The following is a 23,560-nucleotide window of genomic DNA, read 5'->3' as shown; positions in this document are numbered from 1 at the left end:
TGTTTTATTTACAAAGCCTTTTCTCTAGATGTTATAATTCATTTCAAGTTATGCACCACCTCTGATCTTTCGTCGTCATATACCCCCGGAATACCGCTTCCGTAGCATCCCTCGGAGGAAATATACGCGCATAACCAACAATTGTGCACACATACTCGGTCGAATGGACTCTACCATCACCCAGTAACTGGACAGTTTCTTCAACAACCACAATCACTGTATTCGGAGGAAAATCTTGACGATGATGAGGCTTGTGAATCAAAGCTAAATTTTTCTGCAGGGAGATACTCTCCCAATTGTCCATCCGTACCTGATAAAGTACGTTGCCTGTTTCTGCAGAAACAACATTGAAAACGCGAGGCAGCATAGTGCCCGGACCATGTCGCTCTACTTCACTTTCTGCAAACATAAACCCCTGAATCTTGACATGCAGACCGGCCGCGTCACAGATACCGTCTTCCCAACCCATGAAAGTCGTATATGGTGGGCAGCTGGTGATAGACTTGGGTGCCCAGCGAAATGGCCTCTTCATCAGCTTCTCTGACTTGTCACGCCACAGCACTCCAATTGGAACTTCGCGCATGAGCATGTAGAAGTTCGCCATTCTCTGTTCTGCATCCGAAGTAGACACAATCGTGGTTATGTCTTTTCCCAGCAAAGACGCAATGCAGACCGGTACATCTTCGAATTTACTGGTAGATCGATGCTCTATGGCAGAATAGATGACCATGAACGGTGACCAGCCTTCGCGCATTTCACGCATAGCTCGGACAGATGGAATCTGTTCCCCAAGCAGCAGCATAATCCCATCGTCATAGAGCAAGGTTCGCTCCTCAGCCTGAATCTCAGTCGTGTGTTTGTCTAGGCTGTTTAAGGCTTTCCTATCTCGATTGTACTTCTGATACAGGAATGGACCATCCTGCATCTGGAAGTAAAGCTTATCTACGCCATGAGCCTCACTAGCAAGTGTGGCTTCCTGGAGTGTCCATAAACGCTTCATCCATCCACTGCAGAGGATACGCAAGCCCAACTCTAGAAACGGCACAGTAGCAGATTCTACAATTTCTAGTTCCCTGTCAAGAACTAGCACTGCAGTTGCCTCATGAAACGTCTTTCCGAGAAGCTGGATGGCTTTCTTGCGGTAACTCTTTGCCAACTCGCTTGGATGAACAGGTATACAAAGTGTATCCATCCAGAAGGCGATTGGTAAAGAAGATGAATGAGATGCATGCTCATGTACGTGGCTAAGTTGGTTTGCATAATCCCGTAAACGTCGAAGTTGGCATCGTGGAAGTGTGTTTGTTTCCGGGTTCCCAAGCCCATCGGCCCCTAGTAGAAATAAAAGATTCTCGTTTAGAACTTGGCAAGGGCGCGTAAAGGGGACGTACAAACATGTGAAAGCGCAATATATGGATAGTCGTTCTCCGACACCACTTCCAACTCCAGCTCATCTGTTATGACTAGTTTCGGGACCTTGTTTTGGGATAAAACGGCAATCAGACTGTCAGTGTCCAAGCCAACGAAGTCGCAGCTACATTCATCATCTACATGTCTGGTACGATAGGTCGACTCCTCCGTTTGATACGCATGGCAGATAAAATCACCACAACTGGAATGATCTCTGATCCTCGGACGAGAGAGAAGGGAGGCAAAGGCCATTTCATCATGTGCTAAAAGGTCGAGCTCACTTGCGCACCAACCTTGCTCTTCAAGCTTGTCTCGCGCTAGAAGACCGAGCTGAGCGAGTCCTTCATTAGGGCGCCGCCTATACCAAGGCGGCCAGTCGAGGCTCCGCTTGATTCTATTTCGACCCCATCCTTCCTCTTCTGTTGTGGTAAAGCCTGGCATGTAGGTATGTAGGAGTAGGTGAAGACCGACTGTGCGAACAAGAATTTCCAAGGAAAGGAAGACACGGCACTCGGCATACGAGTAATCGAATGTCAATGTATATTCATCATCGCTTCGTTCTTCGGACAGCATCAAATGAGAATGACGAGCAATGGTCAAAATGCGTTCCATAAGCACTTTGTCCCCTGCACGACCAGACATGACTGCAGCCTCGAACCATCGTCCTGGCAGACCATTGAGCCTAGCCGTCGAAACCGATCCGTCTTCGAGAAAGAATTCAGTTGCCAAATCAATGTCGAGTCCGCACAAATCCGACACTTCTGTAAGGACGCCAAAGAAAAGCCATGCTTGCAAGAACGCAATTTTGTCTGAAGCAACGACGACACTGCCGTCTGAACGAGAGAATATTTGCAGTTGTGTGTCCTTCGGCAGTTCCTCCATGTCCATGTCATCAATACAAGCGCCAGGAGGACAGAGGACATGACACTGTGTGTCTTTCGCATCAACGATCCACCCACAACGCTCTGGATATGACCAGAAATCTTTGCCATCATACGGTTTCGACATACAGAGGTACGGGATTGTGAACGGAATAAACTCTGGACGAGGAGGTACATGGGGGGACGCTTGAGGTATGGTTAGCCTGGAGACAAACTCGTTCGGCAGTTGAGGTTGTGTGGACACTGGTGGTGGTGGGGATGGGGTTTGCATTTCGCCTGCCGAGGTACATCCAGGGTTGTCTGTCTATTCCAAGTTATTGGATGCAATACTCTACGCATCTTCAGGAAGGCTCACCGCTGTAGTACTAGTAGTTGACACTTTATCCCACATTGTAAGTCTCCCGACACAATCCCCCATAAGATGGAACCAAAAAGTTAGGTGAAGTGGAGGACTGGAATATAGACAATGTGGGGCCGGTGGTGGTAAGAGTAACGCTGAGAACGAGGACGTTCTACACGTTGTGTTCGGTACGTTTTGTATCGGCTCAGCACCGCGCGATGATATGGTGGTGGAAGAATAGGGGAATTCAGAATTGGATGTCGTCGACGGTTTCGTCGCTGATGTCAAAATAAAAAATACGTCTTGATTTCGTGAACCACGGCAACTGAGGTAATAAGTGAGCAGTGAAATGGCGTTGTCGCCGGCGGTCGTGCTCTGCATGCTATCGGATCCAGTAGCGGCAGTTGCCGGGTCCCCGATTCTTTCCTTTCGTACGAAGAAATGGCAAGCAGCTTTTTTGTCAGTCTGTATTAATGTGCTCATTCACGCTGAACTACATAATACAGCTTGATTGAATGTGGAAGCGTGGTGGTGCAAAAAGCTCGCTCGGCGGCTGCGCCGCCAGCTCGCATTTTGCACAATCTAACATCTAATCCGAACTGCGATACGCCGTGCTTTTGCCCTCTTTGAATTTCTGTCCATCCCTGCACATGCATTAGTTCTTGAGAAAGAAAACAGTCCCTACTGCGTACCTTGTACCATGCAAATGAAGTAGAAGGCCATTGCAATCGTGGCAAGTCTGAATGCAAAAACATCACAGATGTATGAGAGGAAGCTGAAGGTACGCAGGTGGCACATAGCCGTAGCAGCTCCTCTTGCCACCTGCACCCCACCTCAGACATCGACGCCACTCCGAACATCTTGCTTGACCTGCGCACACTTGAAAGGTAATTCTACTCCGTGCTCCCTGCTTGCCATCCCAGCTAAGTACATCATCAGTATCGTGGCGTGTTCTTGATTATTATGGTGTGCCTGCGCAAATATCACTACAACAGCAAACTGATTAGCAGGAAACAACGTACTTGAGTGTTACCAGATACGAAGTCAATTGCCTTCTCGAAGCGAACCTAAAAAGAAAAAGCACGTTGAAATAAATACGAGTTAAGCAAGGTGAGAATACCTTCTCCAAAGCCCGCTTCCCAATCACTTTACTTTTACTCTGTCAACGTTCGCCCACCATCAATACTGGGGTATGTGAAAATACTGGGCAAGCGTTTAGTCGTCGGGTACACAAAAGAAAAGGGATTGTATGTACCTCTGTCAAAAACTGGTGTTGGTATTGTCTGCAGTCAGTCAGTAAGGAAATAAGCATTGGCAGAACAAGTAAACGCACCTTCAAACCCATCCTTTAAATATTCCTAAACCTGCTCGACACGATATCTTGGGCCTTGGGTTGCCGTGAATTGTGAATTGCCTCCCGTCATTTATACATGCCGAAACTCGAAACTAACAACGAAGATGTGTTGCCTCTTGAGGCCTTGAGGCAGGGTCGACTAGAATTAATCCTTGTAAAATAGTGAAGCCTATATCCAACCAGAAGAAGTCAGATCCTTACTGTCGCTGTCGAGCTTGATGGCGATAGTGCAATTTTATAGCCCACTGAGCAAAGCTGTAGAACAGGCAGTAGTCGATGTAGGGCATCCACATCCTAGAGGACGAAAAGGTAGGAATCACTTGCGACACGCATTGCGCAAGAACATGCAGTGAAAAGGTGGATTACAGGAAAATCATAATATTCCAACCAGCCAATAGGAAGGAACCGGAAAGAGATATTTTTTCAGCCACAGCGGCAACCTCTCGGCAACTGAGCCGCTGTATGTCGTTTGCTCGCCAATCACTAAAAATTACTTAAGCCGACCCCGAGTATAGCCCCTGTCCAGACAGTTTGGCGCTACTCACGACCAGTTAGCCTCTGCTATAACCCTCTGTCGTTTCCTCATTCTTCGGAAAGAATCGGGGAATTTAAACTTGCATAAGCGTGCCGATTTCGGTCCATTTTGATGAACCGTGAGCCGGAGGAGGATGAGTTCGGCAAGTTCAGCTGGATTCTTTGGGGAGACGGCTCCCCCAGCCGATTGAATCTTCTGCAGTTTTCAGTTTTGACTTTGTTCTAACTACCCGTTCGTAGCCAGAACCAGATCAGAGCGGGTAACGAATTGCTGCATTACTATCACTTTGTTCAAATAGGTGAGTGTTTATTAGCACATATGTTCCTCGTTTCTAGTCTCACAAAATTTCCAGAGCATGCCGCCGCCGCTTGAAAGGTGTTTACGCTGTGGATTTCACGAGAACGACATTTCATCTGTGCAGATTCCTCCACTTGCCTTGATTGAAGGTCACAATGTCTTCAATTGCCTTCGCGTAGGAAATTCTTCCTTCGATATTGACATGACAGCGCTTGGCGAGGATATTACACTCATGCAAAAAACCGTCTCCGATTTGAACCACCGTCTAAAACATCTTGACATGCATTGACGTCTCGTATCCGTAAGGAGCGAGCCAAAATTGTGAAGAACCTAGCAGCCAAACGATCACTCCTTTCTCCCATTCGACGCCTCAATCGTGACGTACTGCTCCTCATATTTTCATACGCGTCCGACTGGAAATTCGCCCATAGTAACACCAGCAACAGTCTCGACGTGAAGAATGCGCCATGGATATTTCTTCGCGTCTGTCACTGGTGGAGGCTTATCGCCTCGTCTTCCCCAACACTTTGGTCGACGGTCAGGCTTGTCAAGACCCACAATTCATTGTTTCCACTCCATGCGCTACATATAGTCAGGTTGCAGCTTCAACTATCGCGCAATTCGCCTCTGAAATTGCTCCTCTACTGTGACAACCCTGACGAAGTGATTGAAGAGGCTCTGATCACAGAGTTGGTGTCACATTCCAGTCGATGGTTCAGAGTTTATATCCGTGCCTTCGCGCCTGTTTTACGGCAGCTCACGAAACGGCTTGGGAACCTCTCTGAACTGAAGAAACTCACTCTCGAGGGATTCAGGGGACAGGAATCTGACTCTGACATGTTTTTCGATGTTCCTAACCTCACCTCGCTTCGCCTGGATGAAGCTTATAGAGTTCTACCCTCCATGTTTCCGACATCAAATTTATACCAGTTCACAGGCAGTTTTTATGATGGCCCAGAATTCCGCAATTTCATCTCTGCGGCGCCGCGTCTAGAGGTGCTGAGGGTGCAGGCCATCGGCGAGGGTCAACAGACTCCGCCTTCCAACAAGCCTGCTCCCGTCCCCGTAACCTTACATCATCTTCGCCAGCTCAGCTACCTCACTTCCTCAGAGACGTGTACACAATATCTTACGCTACCGGCTCTTCGCATCTTGAGTGCCATGCAAAGCGCCGGCAACACAAACGCGATGGGTTCACTTTACAGCCGATCTCACTTCTCACTGGATCAGCTTTATCTTTGTCGCAGTTGCATCCAATTCACTGCAGCTGCACATTTCTTCGAGACAAATGCCGTTCATCGACTCACTCACCTCCACCTCGAAGTCGATCATTCCAGTGCTTCTGAGTGGATAACCGCTCTCACTGTCACGTCTTCTTCTTGCCTATTACCGCATCTATCTGATTTGACAATCATGGCCCTTCTCTTTGAAGACACAGAATTAGCGGACCCAGATGAAGCGCGACGTTTCTTAGATATGGTTCGTTCGAGGCTTCCTCACAGGGATGGGGTAAATTCATCCTTGAAGAGTTTTTTGAAGAAGATAAAGCTACTTATCTGGGAGCCCTCTGACGCGCAGGATATATACGTTGACGGCTTTAAGGCTCTCAGGGAGGGAGGGCTGGATGCGAACTTTCATTTTGTAGTAGGTGCTCCTAGCATTGGCCGATCATTACCTAATAACTGGCTTTGGCATATTGGTCCAATGGTCTGTTCCGGTACAGAACTGCCCTGGTAATCTTCGATGATGTTTACATATTACATAAATAACCTGTTCTCTGTATCAACAAAACGTCGTTCTCAATGGACAACTGGTAGTGGCTCTTCCGAGGCAATAGAAGAAAGAGAAAACAGCATGACTTGAAATGAGCGATACCTTCTGAATAGTCCGCTCGGGTACAGACATGCGTGGACTTACCGATACACCTGGAAGTCTAATCTGTTGGATCCCACAGATGCGCACCCTGCGCACCCGGATTCCATCCTTGACTCCAACACGGATGAGCGTGTTCAGGGAACATACACCGAACGTCCTCCCCTTCAGCACAAACACCTTCCTCCCCTCCACAGAGTCCCGCGATGTGCAAGTCCTCACTGGTGCATGCGCCTTGCTCGCTGAAAGTTGTTCACAGCCCTTCTGGGCCAGTCGATATCCCGTATGTCGGTCGTCCCGTCAAGATATGGCACTAGAGTAAGCAATGCGTAGCAAGACTGGTAGGTAGCCCGCCGTTGCGCGGTTGGGATAAGTGGACTGTGGAGGTGGTGAATAGAGTGTCTGAAGTCGTTCGGGAGTACGCTGATCGTATCAAGTGCGGAAACGTCTCTCTCCTGCGACGAAGTCGGCCAGTGCGCATGCAGTCATCCCCACCAGTGCAACGCGTAAAGAGATCCTTCTTCCCTCGCATCATCGAGATCCAATCCGAAGCAGTAGGGGCTATCATGATGTCGCGGCATTTGGTAGGGCATCACCGGTGTTGGGAAGACTTCGGATGAGATCTCTGAGATGATGAACTCGAGAAATAAGAACAGAGGAAGGCCCAGGGAGCTTCTCAGATGCTTGGTTCATTGGTAGTAGTATGTGGCCAGTGCATAACCAGGACTCAAAAATTTTCGCTCCCTGTGAATAAGTGCTTTCAGGCACCGGGAGATCCCCGATTCTTTCCGAAGAATGAGGAAACGACAGAGGGTTATAGAAAGCCGTAACTGGTCGTGAGTAGTGCCAAACTGTCTGGACAGGGGCTATACTCCGGGTTGGCTTAGCTAATTTGCAGTGATTGGCGAGCATGCGGCACGCTACGGCTGGCATGCCGGGTGGCTGAAATTGATTGCCGCTGTGGCTGAAAAACTCTGTCTTTCCGACTTCTCCCTATTGGTTTTTTATATCCCGATCTCGTTGGAAAACTGTTGATGGCGTGCTTATAAAGCGATTCGCTGGCAGACGTGCTTTTTCCTCTTCTCCCTCATTGTTACGGTTTATTCTTTTCTTTCCCTTTTCTTACATGTTCATGCTTACCCTATGATGCGATTCCTATCAGACGATTCCCACTGTACTATTTTTAGCCTAGTTATTGTGTATTTAAGTAATGCCTCAGCTGGTCTAAACCCCAGCTTCGGCTAAGGTTTAATCTACCTAACATTGAACTCCATGTTTCGCATCTATTTCGTTCGTTCTCTGGCTTGTCATCGCCTTTGACCTACTAGTGTATCATCTACCGAAGTGCGAGTAGTGATCCTAGTTTGATCTAAGTCGATAAGAGTTAGTGGCTAACATTTAGCCGAAGCTCGTCCTACATTGCCCAGCATCTTGTTAAAGAACAACCGCTGCCCAACATTTACCCTTTAATTCTTTTCGCCATAGTAGTCGCCTGGGTCTTACCCACTGTACTACTAGACCCCATCTTTCCGACCGCAACCATAGTTCTGGTGGTCATCGCCATCCGGATCTACATCGTGGCCCCGCTGTTGGCAGCCTTGTTCCTGGTGGCCTACGTTGGATTCCTTCGAATCTAAAACACGAATCCCTTTCACCTATCTCTGAAAACAGCGTCATTACTGGCAGTTATTCTGCTGATAGTAACTGACCTGTCTTCTGTCGACGACTTTGAATTGATGACCGGTTCCACATACGAAACCGACCTCAACCTGATAATCGCCGTACTCGCCGCCATCACTATAATTGCATTAACCGTCGTATGGTCCACCATAGTCATTGGACTCACCCCAAAATAAGTCCACGAATGGATGCCCTTATCCGATGCCATTCCCGCAATCTCCGTAGTTTTTATTCTCTTTTTCTTGTCCATCTTCTTGTACCAGATACACCGGTGCTGCCGCCGACAAAGAAATCTCAGGGCGCAGCTTCCCTTTCACTATGTTCCCACAACCCCGGCCTATCCACCGCCGATAATCCACATTCCCGTGGCATCCCAACAAACCCTTCACGATGGCCGACCCATCACACCCAGAGGACCTGGAGAATCCCTCTACGGATCGTCACGATCCAGCTCGGACTCCTCCAAGTCGAGCACAGACTCCTACAGAAGCGCATCTGCCGAGTCTATCGACATCACCAATACCTGGGGGGTATTCCTCGGCAGAGGAGACTCGCCCATACCAGGCCTCTTCGCTCAGCCTACAGTCCCAAGCGAGTCAGGAGAAGAAGGAAGGAATTTGGAGCAGAGCGAAGAAGAAGATGTTGATACCGAGTTCGAAGGGGACAAGCTCACTGACCTTGAAAGAATCAGACTTGAAGACCTCCTCGACGGCCTCCTCCAGGAGAATGAAGGGGATGAGGACGATTCCGGAGTCTGCCCAATCGATCAAAACAGGGGATACCATGGGGGAGTCCCGTGGGAGGAAGCGTGAGACAGGAGAATCCGCGCAGATGATGCAAGGGATAGAGCGAGGATCGAGGCGTCAAGGGGACACCGAGATGACTTCAACGAGGATCCCGGAGAGCTTGCCCTTGGGGCCTCTGCCATGACTGCCACCTGTACAAATGGAGCAAGATCCGTTCCAGCTTCTTAGCCACCTGACAGGGGCGAGCCAGTCGCCTGGTACCCCCACACCAGCTGGGTCTACGCCGACAGGCGGGAAGAAGCTCCTGTGGCCAGAAGTACCGACGAGGACCACGAGTCCGACCACGTCACTGAAGGGCCTGAGGCCAGTCCTCTTGCCCCCGCTGTCCCCACGAACGAGCAGGAGGATCGGGAGCTCTGGAGCGAGTTTCCAGACTATGACGACGAGGAACTTGGAGCAATTGCCGGGGCTGGAGACCTCTCCCCAATCCCTGATTTCACTCCGTTGGTCGCAGGTCGAGCCTTCGCTGACCCCGTCCCGCAAAACCAGCGTCCGTGGCCTCTACTCTACCACACGCTCGTCGAGTCCCTCCGACTCCCTTGAGATGCCAGGCTCTCCCCAGAAGTCCAGGCCCAAATGGACAGAGGAAGAGCGCACGACGCACGCACACGTTGGGCTGAGTGCGACGCCCTCAGAGGACCTAATGGGCTTTGGGACCTCCCCCTCGAACCCGACACCACCCCCGCTGAGGTTGACAACCGAAGGCGTACCGCTGCCTTACGATACGCCGGAGAAGCCGAGCGAGCCGGGACCGACTTGGAGGCCCGAAGAAGAGCATGGAATTCCTACCAGTCCGAGATCAGCGATGAAGATTCCGACATCGGACGATGGAGAAGGAACCGAGAAATCGACCGTCGCACGAGAGAGAGGAGGGAGAGCGAGGATGCCAAGCCACCCTCCCAACCGGACCCTGGAGGCCCAAGTGATGGAGGCGGTGAGGACGGTTCTCGTTAGAGGCCCCATCCCGACTCCCACTATCTTTAATATTCTCCCGTGGGAGGGCCTCTATGAAATCATGATGGAGAATATGGAAAAGGACCTGCAGTGGCTACTCACGGAGGCGGGAGAGGACTATCGAAGCACGAAGTATGTCGGGGACGTATATTTGATGAAGAACATCCTGGAAGTCAAAACGTGGCATAGGGCGGCCAACGTATGGAACCAGGTGCACCCCGAAGTGACCCAACGAGGGTGTGAAGCTTACTGCCGCCCTCAACCCATGCCTAACCCGCTGGAAACGATGAGGTTCGCTGCCAGAGGAGGAGGAGAGGACGACCTCGCAGATATAGATGATGGATACGCGGACGAGGGGGCAGGGCCCTTGGTCCCTAACAAGGGCAAAGGCTCCACAGTGCCCAGGAATCCGCCGAGCGCCCCTCCGCCGAGGAACCCTCCTGGGGGTTATGGGGCTGGAGGATACCCACCTCCGGGGGGTAACCCCCGACTCCGCTCTCTCCCCTGTCCCCCGAACCCGCCGGTACCTCCAGTCCCGCCACCGCCACCGGATCCTATCGACCCCTGGCAGTTGGCCCCAGGAGCGGTGAACAATCCTTGGAACAACGTCAAGCCCAAGCTAATCACTCAGCCGGAGTACTTCACCGGAGTGTCCTCTGACATCACTCGGTTCCTCCATCACTGTGAGGTATATTTCCAGGTCTTCCCGATGTACTACACGATGAACGACCAGGGACAAAATCCCTATCAAATCACATTTGCACAAGGATACCTATGCGGAGAAGCGCAGCAGTGGTGGGTTGATCAATATTACTGGTACCGGGACCCGAACGGTCACTGGAGGTTCCCGACGTGGGACGAATTCTCCCATGACCTCACTGTGCAGTTCCACGAGGTAGCTGAGTTAACCATTTGGAAGCAAGAGTGGAAGAAGGTCCGTCAATCGGACTTCAAGTCAGCAGTGGAGTTCTTTGTGAAGTTCGAGAGGTTGGCCCACAAGTGCGAGGAGTTCGGAGATGAGAAGCAGATGTTCGAAGCCGTGGAAGCAGCGATATGCCCCATGGTTCGTAACACAGTTATGCACGGGGACAACGAGCGTCCCACGACCTACACCGAGTGGAAAGCACGCATCCTAAGGATCGACGCCAACTACAGGTATGGAGTGGCCCAAGGATTGGGCAGTAAGTCCTCCCAGAACAGCGGTTCGGGTCGAGGCAACCAAAATCAGAAGGGCGGGGGACAAGGTTCTAGTGGCGATAAGAAGGATGCCACGGGAACGACCTATGGGGGCGCCGGGCAGCCGATGGAGATCGACAAGTTGTGAAGCGACAAGCGGTGCTTCAAGTGTGGGAATACCGGGTGGAGCCGAGACCATAAATGCCCCATGGACAAATCAAAGTGGCTCCCTGTCAAACTTCCCCCTCGCAAAAAGATCCCTGCTCAACGACTTCGACAACTACTCGCAGAGGCAGAAAAGGAGGAGAGTGGAAAGGATACAAAGATCGAGGAGGTCAAGGACGATAAGTCGTCAAAAGACGAGCCGGCGTCGAAATAAGCGATTCGACGGCATCGGCAAGGGACTTAGTTTCTACTGGTGCGCACTCATGTACTTCTAGTCGGACTTATACTACGTATGTAGGTACTCCGTATGAACAATATACGAACTTTTTCGCCGTGTTACCTGTTGAAGAAACTGAGGAAGAAGAATCGCACCACGCCAACGGCGTAGGAGGGGATTTCCGCCGCTCCACGCAGCCTGCATCCAGCAATGAACCCCTAGGGGCCATCTGAGCTCAGGAACCCCCGCTCGCCAGCACAGGGAAAGCCCCGCGAGGGCAGAACCCCCTATGGTCGAGTCTGACTGCACCCTTGATGAAGGGAGGTCACCCCGGAGAGGGAGAAAGGTCGGCAACCCAGCCCGTTGGGCCTGCTCCACAGGGGTCTGTTCCAACGGGAAGCGCTGGAGAAGCAGCTGAGGCTATGAAACCGAGAGACCACCCTCACCCAGTAGCCCCCTCATCGGCAAACAGTGAGGACCTGTCAGGGGAGCCAATATGTGTGCATCCACGAAGGGTTACCCGAAGTACCGCCGGGTGTAGGAAGAGCAGTAAGAAGGATCTGACAGTGGAGGTTACAACGCCGCGCACAAGCGCCCTTGGCTGGGGCCGAACACAGGGCAGCGAGCCCTCCTCCACTCCCTCGTTGAACAGCGACCAATTGCCGCCTAAGGGCCCTTTTCGGCCCGGTGACCAAATGCCGCCACGAGGACAAGAACCCCACAAGACCAAAGTAACAGTCGAAGAGGTTCCGGACGAAGAAGCTCATCTACGATCCGACATCCTGACCACGCGACCTAAAGGAACACCTTCGATCACTCCCTCGCTCACCGCCACCCCAAACGACAAGAAGGTCATCGCTGAGATGTATTACGAACCCCATGGCATCCTGTGGACCCATCAGGCTCTACGCATCACGAGAGGGGATGCGGCGGCACGAGCCGTCCTCAATGGGTGGATACATCCCTGACGGAGAGGGGAGGTCACCGACCGGTTGTGTCACCAGCTCGAGGAGCAGACGGAGACGGCAACTCAGGCAAGGGAGAAATGGCAGTGGATGGAGGATTTGCAGAGGCCGCCGATGTATATACGAGGGAGGAAGGGATGGAATGTTTCCATAAAGGTGCAATTAGAAACCCTCGACACTCGGGAGCTCCATGCGGTGAACGCCTTAGTCGATAGTGGGGCCACGGGCAGTTCTATTGACCGTGCTTGGGCCCAAGCACACGACCTCAATCTCAAAAAGGCGGCCCGACCCATTCCGGTCTATAATGCCGATGGCACCAGAAACAAGGGGGGTGACATAACGGAATATGCCGAAGTAAGGCTACGAATCGGAGATCACGTGGAAAGGATCGAACTGGCAGTGGTCAACCTAGGCTCTACCCCTCTATTTTTAGGGCATGACTGGCTACAACACCATAACCCCTTAATAGATTGGAGCACCGGGGCCGTTACCCTGGCCTGATGCGCTTGCCGAAAAATCCCATTTTCCTTACCAGACACCGACCCTTCTGCCCGATGGGACGAGTACGAGGAGGGAGATACAATCCTCGTCATAGACTTCGAAGAGGCCTTTCATGTGCGGGCAATGGGCACCAAAGCCAATGAGTTAGCGGCCCAAGCGAATGCCAAAAAGACGGCCAAGTCATTTGAGGAGATTGTACCGGAAGAGTACCATGACTTTAAGGACATATTCGACAAAGAAAGCTTTGACGAGCTACCCCCACGTAAACCCTGGGATCACGCCATCGAACTCATCCCCAACGCCAATGCCAACCTAGACTGTAAGGTCTACCCCCTCAACCCGATCGAGCAAGAGGAACTGGATAAATTCCTCGATGAGAATTTGTCCACTGGACACATTCAGGCCTCGAAATCCCCAATGGCCTCCCCATTTTTCTTCGTCAAAAAGAAGGACGGAAAACTACGGCCCGTCCAGGACTACCGAAAGCTTAACGAGATGACCATTAAGAACTGTTATCCATTACCGCTCATTGGAGAATTAATGGACCGACTAAAGAAAGCCAAATACTTCACCAAGTTGGACGTATGGTGGGGTTATAACAATGTACGGATTAAGCAGGGGGACGAGTGGAAGGCGGCCTTTCGAACTAACCGGGGACTCTATGAACCCCTGGTGATGTTCTTTGGCCTTACTAACTCTCCCGCGACCTTCCAATGGATGATGAACGATATATTCAAGGATCTTATAGCCGCGGGAGAGGTTTCAGTATACTTGGACGACATACTCATCGCGTCCAAGACTAAGGCCCAACACAAACGAATCGTACGAAAGGTACTCCAGATTTTACGAGAAAACAAGCTGTTCCTCAAAGCGGAGAAATGCGAGTTCGAAGTGGAGGAGACGGAATACCTTGGAGTAATTATCAGCAAAGGGAAAATTCGTATGGACCCCGTCAAGATCGCGGGCCTCCTTGAGTGGCCAGTCCCCTGGAGGAAGCAGGAACTACAATCCTTCCTCGGATTTTGTAACTTCTACCGGCGGTTCATTCAAGATTACAGTAAACATGTCAAACCGTTGACATCCCTCACGGGGAAGCAGGAGTGGAGGTGGGGGGAGGCCCAACAGAACGCCTTCGACAAGCTCAAGGAGCTGTTCCATGAAGACGTGGTGTTGGCCATTCCCCTGGATCAGGGACGATTTCGGGTGGAGGCGGACTCCAGCGAAGGGGCGGTAGGGGCGGTACTTTCTCAGTGGCAGGACGAGAAATGGCGGCCGGTGGCCTTCCTTTCCAAAGCCCTCTCGGTCACGGAACGCAACTACGAAATCTATGACAAGGAGCTCCTAGCTATCATGATCGCCCTTGAAGAATGGCGTCAATATCTCATGGGAGCAGGGGAGGACTTTGAGATCTGGACGGACCATTCCAACCTCCAGTACTTCTGCAAGCCCCAAAAACTGAACCGCCGACAAGCCCGGTGGGTGACGGAGTTAGCAGAATACCAGTTCACTCTGCATCACAAGCCCAGAGCCCAAAACCGTAAAGCCGATCTGTTATCACGGAGAGCAGATCACGACCAAGGGAAGGAGGATAATCGAGACATAGTAGTTCTCAAAGCGGAGCATTTTCGAGCCCTTATAATGCCAACCGCAGAGGAGTTGCATGAATGGATCAAGGCAGCTATGCATGATCCCCAACGCTGGGATAGAGGGATTTCAGACTCCTTGAACCACAAGAAGGGGGTATCCCGCAACCAAGACATGTTGTGGTATGATGGGCACATTTACGTACCCCTAAACCACGAACTTCGCGGACAGATCATTGTCCTCAAGCATGATCACGCTACGGCTGGTCACCCGGGCATCGAGAAAACCAAGGAGCTAGTACTTCGAGACTACTGGTGGCCACGAATGCGCCGAGACGTGGAAGCCTACGTGAAAGGGTGCGATATCTGTCAACGAACCAAGGTGGATCGACGCCCAAAAAGGGCTCCCCTACACCCCAACGAGGTTCCAGTTCGCCCGTGGACCCACATCTCGGTGGACATGATTACCAAGTTGCTGGATTCCAAAGGCTTCGACTCCATACTAGTCATCGTCGACCGCTTTTCCAAAACGATCATTCCCATCGCATGCACCGAAGAGCTCACCTCCCATGGCTTCGCCAAGATCCTGAGAGACTACGTCTATGTACCCTATGGAGTAATGCCCGAAAAAGTTATTTCGGACCGTGGTTTGGTCTTCGTTTCTAAGTTCATGAGAGAGTTCTACACTCTCATCCACGTCGAAGGAAACCCTTCCACCGCATATCACCCACAGACGGACGGCCAGACGGAGAGAGTCAACCAGGAAATTGAAAAATACCTGAAAATATTCGTCAACGACCGGCAAGACGACTGGAACGAGTGGTTACCCCTGGCGGCTTTCACCCATAACAACTGCCAACATGCGTCCATGGGATACTCCCCTTATAAGGTCATATTCGGGAGGGATGGCCAAGTCATTACGAAGAAGACTCGACAGACGGTGTCGGTACCAGCGGCAGGGAAATTGGTGGAGGAGATAGAAAAGGCCCAGGCAGAGACCAAGACTTCACTGGAAAAGGCCGCCATAGCAATGAAGAAAGCCTACGATAAACATAAAGAAGCAGCGGTTGATTACCAAGTGGGCGATAAAGTATGGCTGGATACTACCAACCTTCGTCTCCCACGACCGACCAAGAAGCTTGGCGATCGATGCGTAGGACCCTTCCTCATAACAGCGAAGAAAGGGGCATCGGGATATGAACTAAAATTGCCAATAGCCTGGAAAATTCACAATCACTTTAATGAAGCTCTTCTCACCCCATACGTTGCTCCAGCATTTCCAAATCAACCCCACCCTGAACGACCGCCACCAGAGCTCATCGACGATGAAGAGGAATATGAGATCGAAGAAATCGTGGAACAACATGATAAGGTTGTAGGCTGGGGGCAAAAACGTCGAACCATAACCGAGTACCTCGTCAAATGGAAGGGTTACCCCATGGAGGAAAATTCCTGGGTAAAACGATCCAACATGGCCAACGCGGAGGAACTGGTAAACGAGTATGAAGCCAAAATCCAATGAATCAAGGGGAAGATAACCAGAGCGGATGATGGACTGTCATATAACAGCGACACCCAATCCGACTCTTACGTTTCCTCCTCACCTGCACACTCTGTCACCACAAATGAAGCAAATGGAATACCATCCATCAAACACGAGAACGAGGAGGAGGAGTCAGAGATTAACTTGGAAAATCTCCAACGAATTCATGAAAATTGGGACTGGGAAAGTGCTCAAGAGGAGGACGACAGTTCTATCAGCTATTACACCGACTCTGCAAGCGAAGAGGGGGGTTCAAGCTCATTCAGGACGAATGAGTCTTGAGGAGGGGGTAATGTTACGGTTTATTCTTTTCTTTCCCTTTTCTTATGTGTTCACGCTTACCCTATGATGCGATTCCTATCAGACGATTCCCACCATACTATTTTTAGCCTAGTTATCGTGTATTTAAGTAATGCCTCAGCTGGTCTAAACCCCAGCTTCGGCTAAGGTTTAATCTACCTAACATTGAACTCCGTGTTTCATGTCTATTTCGTTCGTTCTCTGGCTTGTCATCGCCTTTGACCTACTAGTGTATCATCTACCGAAGTGCGAGTAGCGATCCTAGTTTGATCTAAGTCGATAAGAGTTAGTGGCTAACACTCATCATCTTTTCGTTTTATGGGTCTGTGCTTCTCTTGCAGTCCCTATTGCTGCTCGTTTTTTACGCTCTGCGGACACCCTGCGTCAACTTCTGTCTGTTCCACAGCCCCGCTCTGCGGTTTATCCATATCAGCCTCAGGCTACAGCTCTGCTTTATTCGTTTACCTATCGTAGCATCATGCATCCGTTTGTTTTTGATAAATTACCCTGTGATACTATGTATGTAGGATATAATGATAAAATACAGTCCTTATATGAACCAAAAATCCCAAGTCAGCATGCACATTTTGCTACACCTACTAGTGTTTGCCTATGGTTGTGTCTGATGTTCCGAGAATGCATACCCATTCATGGTCGGACATTTACAGTGAGATGTCATGATCGTTGTGATGTGTTCATTGTGGAAAGCCTTGCTCTGGATTGACGTATTCAACTTCCTAGATCCGAGATTGAGGCATCGACATTCTATCCTTGGACTTATGACCAGAAAATGTTTGTTGGGGAACAGACCAATCCCTCTTGGATATATGCCAATGAGCACCATTTGTCTGGCTCTCTGGATTGTTCTACGGTTGAGGAGATGGTTAGTGTTGTTCCCGTACCTCGAACGGAATGAAAACGCAGTTCGGTGATTAAGACGGTAATTGCCTCTTTCATGGCATACGCTTCTGAAGTGTCTGTCATGCCTGATTCCACCGTTTTTGACCTCCATAGTCAGCTGGCTGGCGCCTCTGCTAGAAGTGATCGGCGTCAGTTTTCAGTGTTCGAACTATTCCGTATACGGTTTGGTGATAGTGTGTTCCCAGGTATTATCCATTGGCATCAGGGCTTGCAGTCGTACGCTCCTGACACTTGTGAGCCGAATGATCTCTTCTGTGATCTCGAGTTGGACTTCTCATCGTTCGTGAAAAAGAAAGGGATTCGATTACCACGTATAACCAATACCACGTTAAAGGCTATCAACGACTCGCTTCATTTCACTAGGCGTCTCCGTCGGCGCAAGATTTCAAGAGATGATTATATAGATTTCTTGGTAGACAGCCTTCAGAAAAGATGGGATGATGGTATCACAACCCCTGGATACCTTATAGCCAACATGCTTAATCACTACGTAGCTTCTGTGGACCTTCAGTCGCAAACCGCCTTGTTTGATCTTCTGGAGGTAGAGTACAGTGTTCAGTTATGTTGCGTATTACTTCCTCCAATGCATGTCCACAGTCGCCGTGAAAGACGTCAAAATATGATGGCAGAACGGTGTAACACGGAGACTGATAATTTGGCAGCACACTTTTGCAATATAAAAGAGAGTTGGCCTTTGCCTGTGCCCCAGGATGTCAAGAACAGATGTATTCGAGATTTTAGAGAGAAAATGTGTTGGCCTGACACCTTTCCATGTGCAGTATGTTCTAGGGATCTTGTTAAGGGCGAGCCTTTAACTGTTAAGCGTTATCCGTTCGCAGGAGTGAATGAGACTTTCGCTGAGAAGTTCCATTTGGATCTATTGGCAGTCGATGATGCTGAACATTGACCTGAATGTGTCGAGCATCCCGTGTTACGTGGCTGCATGGTGGAACCGTCTGGTTGCGTCGATGGTCTGTTTAATGTGTGTGTTTATTGTGAGAATCAGCTGAAGGATGGGCATCTACCCAAATATGTGATCAGGAATCAGCTGTTCCGTGGAGCCTTACCTGCCTACTTTAAGGACATCACATGGGTGGAGGAGATGGTTTGTTCGATATATCGATGTATTGCTCATGTTTCTCGTCTTTATGGTGATGAGCCTCCAGGCTCTGTACACTCAGAATTCGCGGATTTTACCAGATATTTAATTCCCCAGCCACCACACAAACCTACTATTTCAATCCTGGCAATATTGCTTAATGCCGCCAATTATCCTTCCCCACTTGTACCCCACATCAATTACGTGCCCCTTTCATTAATTCTACCAGTCTTCTTTCATTAATTCTGCCAGGCACCTGATTGTCAATCTCACGGAATTAGAATCCCATCTGATTGCCTAGCACAGCCGCAATTCTGCAGCACAGCCACAATTCCGCAGCTCAAATAGCAATTCCATGGCATTAGCTCTAATGCCGTGACCTTTCCTCAGTCTTTACTAAGGCTGTTATACCGCCAAGAGATTGCCGCAAGCATCTACTTCAGTACACTTGCTTCAATGTACTTTGCCGCAGCAACACAGCAGCTCAAAATTCCGGAGATCAGTGGCATTCTTGCTAATCACTTCATCTATATGCGGTAAAGCCATATGGGTGCTGTTACTTTCGAACCACAGTACACAGTAAAACCATATGGATGCTGTTACTTTAGAACCTTGGGAACATGTGTTTGGTATCATTTCTTACTAATCTATGTACTACGGACTTACTAAGAACTTGCTTCAAGTATTCTAAATTTATTCTGGACTTGTAGTATAAAAGCTAGTATACACCATGGAAAATAGGGAGTTGCTAGACAAAAGTTACTGGACACTAGCCATCATCCACGTTATCGACCACCGTTATCACTTGTACTCGCTAGGAGATAGACAATAACAGCATAGTCACTCCAAGTTATACTCTCGGTCACGGCTTTTCTTCTAACGGTATTGGCGTACGCTCATATTGCGCCAATACACGGAATTTGGTGTCCACAACTCGCTTTTATCTTTTAATCCGCCAGCATCGTTTCACTTTCACCAGCCAGGATCATTGTCATCAGTTTTCACCTTCTACGTCGCCATCGTTTTATCCAGCTCAGTTCAGGATCATTAAGTCCCCGTGTGGACTCAGATTAGGATTGTTATTGCCGCCAGTAGCATCTGTCACAGAATTTCGGTCAACAGTTTCAGTATAGGATCATCAGTCACGGTATTTGGTATCTTGCCGTCAGTTTCAGTATAGGATAGTCTCCGTGTAGACTCAGGATTAGTATCAGTTTCGTTTTGCCGTCGTTAACCTCAGTATAGTTTCAGTATCAGTCCAGCCCAGTCCCAGCCATCGTTTTGCCGTCACTAGTTCCCCCTCATATCATCGCCAGTCCATCTTATCTTCGTTTTACCGCCAGTTTCTCATTTCTCGACTTCAGTCTTCGTCTCTTGCCGTCACGGTATTTGTTATCTTGCCAACGGTATTGCTCTTTGATGGCATTTTCTCTAATTCTGTCAACCTCACCCATGGCTTTTACTAGTTAAATTGCCGTCACTTCGTTCATGGTTTGCCGGTATTCCCAGTTATACCGGGTTCCGTTCCTTCTCGTCTATCGAGACCCTTCCCGGCTTACAGCCAACATTTTCTAGTACTCGATCGTTAAGGGTACTACTTCGCTGACTGAAAAGTCGCAGTGTATACTTGCATTCTTGAGGAATTCATCGCATGGAGGTGCACCGAAACACTCGCACAACAACAAAGCCTTTATTGCCACTACGCACCATTTGCCGTGAACTCCTCTAGAGTTTTGGTTTTTGCCGTTGCCACGGAAGTTTAGGCTCATCAACGGTTCTCCTGATCTGGCGCAGCCTCAAGTATTCTATGGTAACACTTGTGCTCACGACGTTAATTTGGTTTCCACTGTGAGCGTGTTGCCCAGAACACCGTCCGATATAAAGGATATGCTTAGCATGATTTTTGTAGGTCCGCGTCAATCCATAAAGTCCTGTTTGAAGACGCTGTTTTATATTCGGAAGAAAAAGGTTTGGCACTTGTTGCGATATCTCTGTAAGCACAATCGATTGTATCATGACATTGAACTGAGTATAGAGCAGATGGAATTGTATGGACGATTAGATGGTGTCGACGATATCATCCCTGGTCTCGAAGAATACGCCTTCCATTTTGAACATCATACGTCTCAAGCGGACCTCTTTGAGGAGGAGACTGCTGGTCTTGAACCTCACTATGTATCTGACGCGATGAAGGATGTTGAATTGAACGATGCCGACGAAAATATGTGTTTGCTCGACCATATGGGAGTGTCCGACGTAGAGTCCGTGAAGATTCATGGGGGGACATTCATGGCTTCAGCCCTTAACAACTTGGTTAAATCTAATAAGAAGCCTGATATGATAATATTTCGTGGTGACGAACCTATCAATGAGTATAATAACCCTGATCTAATGATGGGTATGTTCCCTACTCTTTTTCCACTTGGGATCGGCGGGTTTGAAGACCCTGAATGGCCAACATATTTGTCTTTTCACTCTCAGTGTAATTATTACTTGGATACTGTATGTAGAGATTTTAGACATCACAACGCATTCATCTTCGTGGCCATGAATATGATTCAGCGTAGACAGGCTCATCTTTTCACTCATTTCGCTGTGAAATCAGATAGATTCGATTGTGTAGCGGATGATATCGCATCGATTAAACCTGATACGATAAGAGCGGTTGCTAATCATTTGGAGCACGAGGGCCATATGCAAGATCTTTCGTCAGAGCACCAGAAGGTGTTTACACTCCTTGGTCAGGTAAAAGCCATAGCTGGTAAGATCACAGGTTCCGAGACATCTAAGGTACTTTATTGAAATGAGATGAGGGCGTACGCAGGCCATTTTGGACTGTTTCACCTTTTTTTCACTGCAAACCCTGCTCCTGCGCATAGTCCCATATTTCAGTTTATGTGGGGTGACAAGACTGTTAATTTGGATGAACGATATCCTCAGATTGCAGAATATGCTCAGCGAGGATTGCGTCTTGCCCAAGATCCAGTGGCTGGAATGGACTTCTTTGATTTCGTGGTGCGATGTCTATTCCAATATATGTTTGGGTGGGATTTTGACACGTGCATGTCCACAGAAGCAGGAGGCATCCTGGGTCACCTGGAAGCGTTTTACAGTACGGATGAGCTGACCGGTCGTGGAGCATATCATGGACATTTCTTGCTGATATTAAAAGGATGTATGAATCCTACTGAACTGCATAGAAAGTTGGAGGAGTCTAGGGATTTCCAGGACCGGTTTTTTGCTTTTCTCGATGATATCATTGTACACGATCTACTGGATGGAATTCCCTTCAATCACGATGGTAATCCTAGAACTGAAAGGCCTCCTGTTGTACCTAGTGAGGACGCGACTGCTGAAGAATGGGACATTTTTCGATCTGTGATCGAACAGGAGGTCAAGTATGTGGGAGAGCATCTTCAGCGTCATGTGCATAAGCCGGTTTGTTACAAATACGATCATAGCACTTGTCGTTTTCAATTTCCTCACGACTACGTTTCCATCTCTTTCTATGATCCCGAATTGAAGTCAATTGTTCTGGCATGTCGCGACATTTGGGTCAACTATCATAATAGGTCGATTCTTGTGTTCAGTCACTTCAATCATGATTTGAGGTTTGTATTGTCAGGAAAGTCGTGTAAATCTGCCATGTTTTATATCACAGATTATATAACAAAAATGAGCGTTAAAATGTACGAGCTGTTGACTTTATTAGCAGATGCTGTCCTTCGTGCCCACACCACTGGGTCAACGAGTGATACACATTTACGGGCTCGCACTGTCATCCACAAGTGTTTGTCGCAATATTCAAAGCAGCAACAAGTCCATGCTCAACAAGCGGCCAGAGTTATTAGAGGCAAAGAGGAGGCATTTCGATCACACGATACAGTACCTATGATGTCGGGTCTCCTAATGGAGCACGCAAAATCTTATTGTCAGATTGGTGACACCGATGGGGACGAGGAAGTGGAGGACGCGTTTGTTACCCTTCGCGTGGACGAAGACGGGAATTTATCAAAGAGGTCTCAGGTGCAAGATTACCTGCACCGCAATCCAGAGTTGTTTGATGTCTCATTTTATGATTTCGTTGCAAGGTTCAGAGTGGAATGTAAGCGCGATCGCACTGCATGTACTAATGATCCGCTCAGAGAATATGAACAAGGGTCCAGGTCAACCCGACTTCCTCGTTATGAACTCCTCTCTGGTTATTCGTTGCATAAAACATATGAGATCGTGGAGCATACATCTATTGACGAATACCCATATCGTACTAGGAAAGTACCTAGAATTATCGGCCATAAGTTACCTAGAGTGAATGATCCTTGCTATGCGTTGTTTATGCTCATGCATTTCAAACCTTTTCATCTCAACGTTCCGTTGTTGCATCCTGCCGACTCGGTTTCAGAAGTCTTCAGGACTTATAGCTTTAGTGAACGAGCAGTCCGGTGCATGTCAAATTGGGAAGCCATGCATGAGTGCAAGGACGAGAGGGATGCTGAGCATTTGCGAAAGCGACAGTCGCTTGCCAGGAGTTCGCAGCTGGTCACAAACATGTTTGCGCATAAGGATTTAGACAGTCTCATCGAACTAACTGGTAAGACCGATGCAGATAAAGCATGTGATTCGAAAGCGCATGTGCAACTCGTGCGCTTGGGTGAAGCTAATTTTTTCGCGCCTTCGTGGGACGTTCCATGCATGGGATCGAGTTTTGCCTCCAGCTCTTCAGTGCCGTACGGGTTCAAGATCACGCCTGCCATGATGACCGATTGGCAGTCAGAGATTAAACATCAAGAAGCACAGGTGATGGTGTCCAGGCTCAATGCAGGTGATGTAAAAGAGCAGATGGATGGTAGCTCGAATTTGCCTGTTCGATCTACTACAAATAATTTATCATCCAATGATCTTGACCATGATGAAGGTTCATTGTCTGTGTTTATACCGCCTCCTGTCATTGGTGTAAAGGCCAC

At 49.1% G+C, this 23,560-nt stretch overlaps 4 protein-coding genes across 4 annotated transcripts; 3 read left to right on the top strand and 1 right to left on the bottom strand.

Moving 5' to 3' along the window:
- Positions 1 to 813: 813 nt before the first annotated feature.
- On the bottom strand, positions 814 to 3,021 carry EV420DRAFT_153676 (uncharacterized protein). Its single transcript, XM_060472890.1, has 3 exons — positions 2,644 to 3,021; positions 1,393 to 2,592; positions 814 to 1,329 (listed from the first exon to the last, which is right to left on the bottom strand). Exons 1-3 carry the CDS (start codon positions 3,007 to 3,009, stop codon positions 1,084 to 1,086), a joined length of 1,812 nt encoding a protein of 603 aa, XP_060322792.1. The 5' UTR covers positions 3,010 to 3,021; the 3' UTR covers positions 814 to 1,083.
- A 1,607-nt stretch (positions 3,022 to 4,628) lies between these two features.
- On the top strand, positions 4,629 to 7,544 carry EV420DRAFT_1753302 (uncharacterized protein; the record flags this gene model as incomplete). Its single annotated transcript, XM_060480445.1, has 7 exons — positions 4,629 to 4,717; positions 4,757 to 4,815; positions 4,853 to 4,892; positions 5,246 to 6,521; positions 6,769 to 6,910; positions 6,946 to 6,969; positions 7,032 to 7,544. The coding sequence occupies 7 exons, from the start codon at positions 4,629 to 4,631 to the stop codon at positions 7,304 to 7,306; spliced, it is 1,905 nt and encodes a 634-aa protein (XP_060322791.1). The 3' UTR covers positions 7,307 to 7,544.
- Positions 7,545 to 18,479: 10,935 nt separating this feature from the next.
- Positions 18,480 to 20,711, top strand: EV420DRAFT_1215231 (uncharacterized protein; the record flags this gene model as incomplete). The annotated part of the gene is made up of 2 exons (XM_060466397.1): positions 18,480 to 18,668; positions 20,391 to 20,711. Coding segments are annotated over 2 exons (510 nt in total), but the record flags the coding sequence as incomplete, so codon positions are not given.
- A 1,062-nt stretch (positions 20,712 to 21,773) lies between these two features.
- EV420DRAFT_1280279 (uncharacterized protein) lies at positions 21,774 to 22,307 on the top strand (the record flags this gene model as incomplete). Its single annotated transcript, XM_060468196.1, has 1 exon — positions 21,774 to 22,307. A coding segment is annotated over one exon (534 nt), but the record flags the coding sequence as incomplete, so codon positions are not given.
- Positions 22,308 to 23,560: the final 1,253 nt, after the last annotated feature.

The sequence above is a fragment of the Desarmillaria tabescens genome, assembly GCF_030435595.1.
Source record: "Desarmillaria tabescens strain CCBAS 213 chromosome Unknown EV420scaffold_102, whole genome shotgun sequence".
Taxonomy (NCBI): Eukaryota; Fungi; Basidiomycota; class Agaricomycetes; order Agaricales; family Physalacriaceae; genus Desarmillaria; species Desarmillaria tabescens.
Note: the sequence above shows the minus strand (reverse complement) of the source record. Positions and strands in the feature narration are given on the sequence as shown.